The following is a 4,276-nucleotide window of genomic DNA, read 5'->3' as shown; positions in this document are numbered from 1 at the left end:
TGCTGGTCTGATAGAGCCTGGTGGAACCACTGAGACTATGGCCCCTAGCTGCCCTTCAGGTCTGGAATTGAACCCACACCTGTGGTTCCAGCCAAACAAAAGACAGGCATATGAGTTGAACATTAACCTCAAGTAGATACACTCCTTGGAGAGAACAATCATGGGAAAAAGAAGGGCTGCTTATGCACAGGGAGACAGCTCATGGGGCAGGAGTACATGGAGGGATGGACACAGGGAAGAAGTAACTATGGGGAGGAAGTGGGAAGGGAGCTGTTGCATTGTGGTAAAATGTGGTCAATATCATGAGACAAAGTATATGTAAACTGCTGTATGGAAAGTGAATTTGCTCTGTAAATCTTCACCCAAATCACAATAAAAAAATAAAATTAAAAAAAATATATATTAATATGATAAAATAAATTCTATATATAATTTTGATCCACAAATAAATACATAGACAAAAATAAATTTAGGAAAGGACTGAAATGATTTGTGAACTTTGGATGTTAGAAAAAAAAAAAAAAAGACATATACTACTTTAAAGGCTTTACCCTCCCATATTACATCTAGCAGAATGAGCTAATTATGAAATGTATGCGTCAAAGATTTCAATTTCAGGCTTGACTTTACTGTGAAGATTAATTTTTTACTTTATCATCTTTACAGGCAGTTCAGTGGACAGCCCATCTGAATGTTACTCATTGTTCAGTGATGTATGAAGTATATTTAATCAATGTGAAGAAAGTAATATTAAACTATTATCACAGACTCAAATATTCTAACCAGCTCAAAAGAAAGGTCAAGAGGTAATATCATTGCTAATAATATGAGAAACAATGTGTTTAACTCATTCTCTGCATCAGAATGTTTCAGTGATCTTATTCCTTTTGCTATAAAATGTAATGAAAATATTGCAGGTGATTTTTCTCCAATATTGGAGAAATATTGGCTGTTAGGGAAGATTTTATCCCAGTTTTATAAGGTAAGCTAAAGTGCAGGTCAATGCTTTTCTAGGTCAATAAAGTTTGAAAGTGTTATGCCAAGGCAAGAATATAAATTGTATAAAGTTATATTTTTGAGAACTGTATTTTTTCATCAAGTTTTCAAAGGTTTAAACATAGTCAACTAATTATATATAATAATAATCTAAATAAGTAGTTACAGAATTATATTTAAGAAGCAATTTATATAAATTCAGTTATTTCAAAATACAGTAATAAAACTCAGGCAAAAAAAAATGATCAAAATGGACATGTTGATCATGGATTTTTTTTTTTCTTTTTAATCAGAAGGACTCATTTCCAACTCATTATCTTCTCCTATGCTTACCCTAACTGAGCAGAGTTCAAATTAAGTACCTGATAGAGAAACTAAATGAATATTAGTATATATTTTCATCTCCAAATATCATGTGAGGGTTTTGTTTGAATAAACACAAAACCCACTGCCAACAGGTTGATTTTGACTTACAGACACCCTTTAGAACAGAGTAGAACTGCCCCATAGTGCTTCCAAGGCTGTAAATCTTGACAGAAGCAGACTGCCTCAACCTTCTCCCACAGAGTGGTTGGTGTGTTCAAACCACCTACCCACCTTTTGGTTAGCAGCCAAAAAGGTTAGTGCATTAATCACTACTCCATCAGAGCTCTTTAATAAACACAAGTCTCCAGAAAACATCTTTAAGCAAGAAGACAAAAATCTGTAGGAACTAGAAAGTGTATTTAATGAGAGGTGGGAACAAGTTGCTCTTACTGCACTTTCCGTCTAGGTGAGCTGTCTGGACCAATTACAGCAATAGCTCTGTTTGTATTCTTGTCTCCATTTCGCAAAACTCTGAGTCTCACAGGAACATACTGCTCCGGTGTCTTACAGACAGGTCTCTTCAGGGGAGGGCTGTTTGGAACAAGTAGTCCTTCAATTGGCCAGTCAAAATTCTTCAGTGAGAATTGAGGGGAGGAAAAAAAAAGAGATAATAATAATAAATAAATAAGAAAGATCATTTCTAGATTTAAACAAAATATTAAACACACTGCCTGCATCTTGCATTCATTTAACAAAAATGTATTGGACACCTGAGATGCTTCAGCATTTCTAATTAATGCTTTATTTGAATAAAGAGGGAAGAACATTTTAAAAACACATGTAACAACCTGTTTTATGTTACAATATGGATGATTTATTCTCTTTCAGAGAAACATCATTCTAGAAAAATAGAATTGAATTAACTTGGAATGTTTTTTGCTCATGTGTGAAGTATCTTTAATCAATGTGAAGGATGAAAGAATGTGTGAAAGCGGTTTCACAATAGCCTGAAATAATATTATCTTAAACCCTGTTCCTCTACTTCAGGTACCGGTTCTTCTTGGCCTTTTGCTATTTCATATACACATAATCATCAGCTTGGTTAGTTTTTAAAAGGTTTGTTCGGGATGCAGGGGGTCTATATCAGGGCATCTATACTGGATTTAATGGGAATTTCTCACTGATTCTCAATTTATAAGATTTTTTTTTCTTGACTGTTGAATTATATAAATATCCTTTTTCTGTATTTATTGGGATATGATCATGTGATTCTACATTCTTTCAAAAGTTACATGTTTAATTACATTAATATGAAAATTTAAATAAACCTGTGTTCCTGCATAGATGCAAATTAGTCCTTACATATTTTAAAAAATAGATTACTGAATTCAGTTGTCTAATATTTCCTTCAGAATTTTTGCATCTACGTTCGTAAGTGAAATTAGCCTGTAATTACCCTACCTTATATTATCCTCAAGGAGGATAATTTTAAGAAGTTATACAGCAATCTTACTTAATTAAAGATGTAAAATACCTAAATATTAGCCAATAAAACTTAACATATGACAAGAAAATCATCACTGTAAGTAAATCTGGTCGTAGAAATGCAACGATGGACATTTATTAATATGATACATTCCCAAAGAATGAATGAGAATATAGGAACAGTTTATCACCCACAGGGAACTCTGGTGGCACAGTGGTCAAAGTCCTTGCCCGGTAACCAAAAAGTTGGTGGTTTGAACTCACCAGCTGCTTCAGGAAGGAAGATGAGGCAGTCTGCTTCCATAATGATTTAGAGTCTTAGAAACCTTATAGGGCAATTCTACTCTGTTCAATAGGACCACTATGAGTTGGAATCAGTGGGTTTGAGAGCTCTGGTGGCATAGTGCCTAAGGCATTTGACTGCTAACCAAAAGGCTGGCAGTTCAAAGCCACCAGCCACTCCTCAGAAGGAAGATTGGGCAATCTACTTCCATAGTGATACTGCCTCAGAAACCCAAAGAAGGATCACTCACTTTGAGCCGGATCCAACTTGATGGCAGTGAGTTTTTATCCTCATTAATCACTACTCATCTGTCAGTTTGTCATACTGTGGTGGCTTGTGTATTGCTGTGAAACTGGAAGCTGTGTCACCAGTATTTCAAATACCAGCAGGGTCATGCATGGTGGACAGGTTTCAATGGAGCTTCTAGACTAAGAAAGACTGGAAAGGACAGAGCCATCCACTTCAAAAAAATTGGCCAGTAAAAACCTTATGAATCGCAGTGAAACACTATTTGCTATATTACTGGGAATTTATTTTTTTTATGAAAAACCGTGAAACATTGTCTGAAATAGTGCCAGAAGATGAGCCCCTTATTGGAAGGCACTCAAAATACGACTGGGGAAGACCTCCCTCCATAAAGGCGAGGCAACCTTGATGACTAGCCTCTCTCACCTAGAGTCAGCAAAAGCCACCTAACTGCTTATTCCTGCTTCAACCTTAGCCCCTCTCCACTCTATTGTCATAATGGCTCTAATAATACTTAAGTGAGAGGACATCATTCCTCTGTTCCAAACCATCCAGTGTCTTCCCATCTTAGGGTCAAAGTCAAAGTCCTGCCTGATCTGCACCCCCTCTTTTCTATTTGACCTTCTTTCCTGCTACTTTCAGCCTTATTCTCAATGTTTAAGCCATATTTTACTTCATTCTTCAAATACACTATTTTGAGTTCTTTGCATTTCCTGGTAAGCTGTTTCCCCAGAGAGGTTGTTCTCTCCCTTATGTCCTCTGGGTCTTTATTCAAGTATCATCTCAATGAAGCCTTTCCTGATCAATCTGTATAAAATTTCCAAACCCTGCTGTGCTCTATCGCCCACAAACGCTTTCCTCGTCCTTTGCTTCTATTTTCTCTATGTTGTTATTATTGTTGTTGTTGTTGTTGTTGTTATGTGCCGTCGAGTTGGACCCAACTCATAGCAACCCCTCCTT

General features: G+C 36.1%; 1 protein-coding gene across 1 annotated transcript in view; it reads right to left on the bottom strand.

Moving 5' to 3' along the window:
• The window catches only part of DCDC1 (doublecortin domain containing 1), a 680,259-nt gene that overhangs the window by 100,792 nt on the left and 575,191 nt on the right, over positions 1 to 4,276 (bottom strand). Inside the window, exon 21 of the mRNA XM_007943315.2 lies at positions 1,753 to 1,934. Within this exon, the coding sequence (XP_007941506.2) occupies positions 1,753 to 1,934 (182 nt within the window). The remainder of the gene's footprint in view (positions 1 to 1,752; positions 1,935 to 4,276) is intronic.

The sequence above is a fragment of the Orycteropus afer genome, unplaced genomic scaffold (assembly GCF_000298275.1).
Source record: "Orycteropus afer afer isolate SDZICR_OR568_19922 unplaced genomic scaffold, OryAfe1.0 scaffold00103, whole genome shotgun sequence".
NCBI lineage: Eukaryota > Metazoa > Chordata > Mammalia > Tubulidentata > Orycteropodidae > Orycteropus > Orycteropus afer.
Note: the sequence above shows the minus strand (reverse complement) of the source record. Positions and strands in the feature narration are given on the sequence as shown.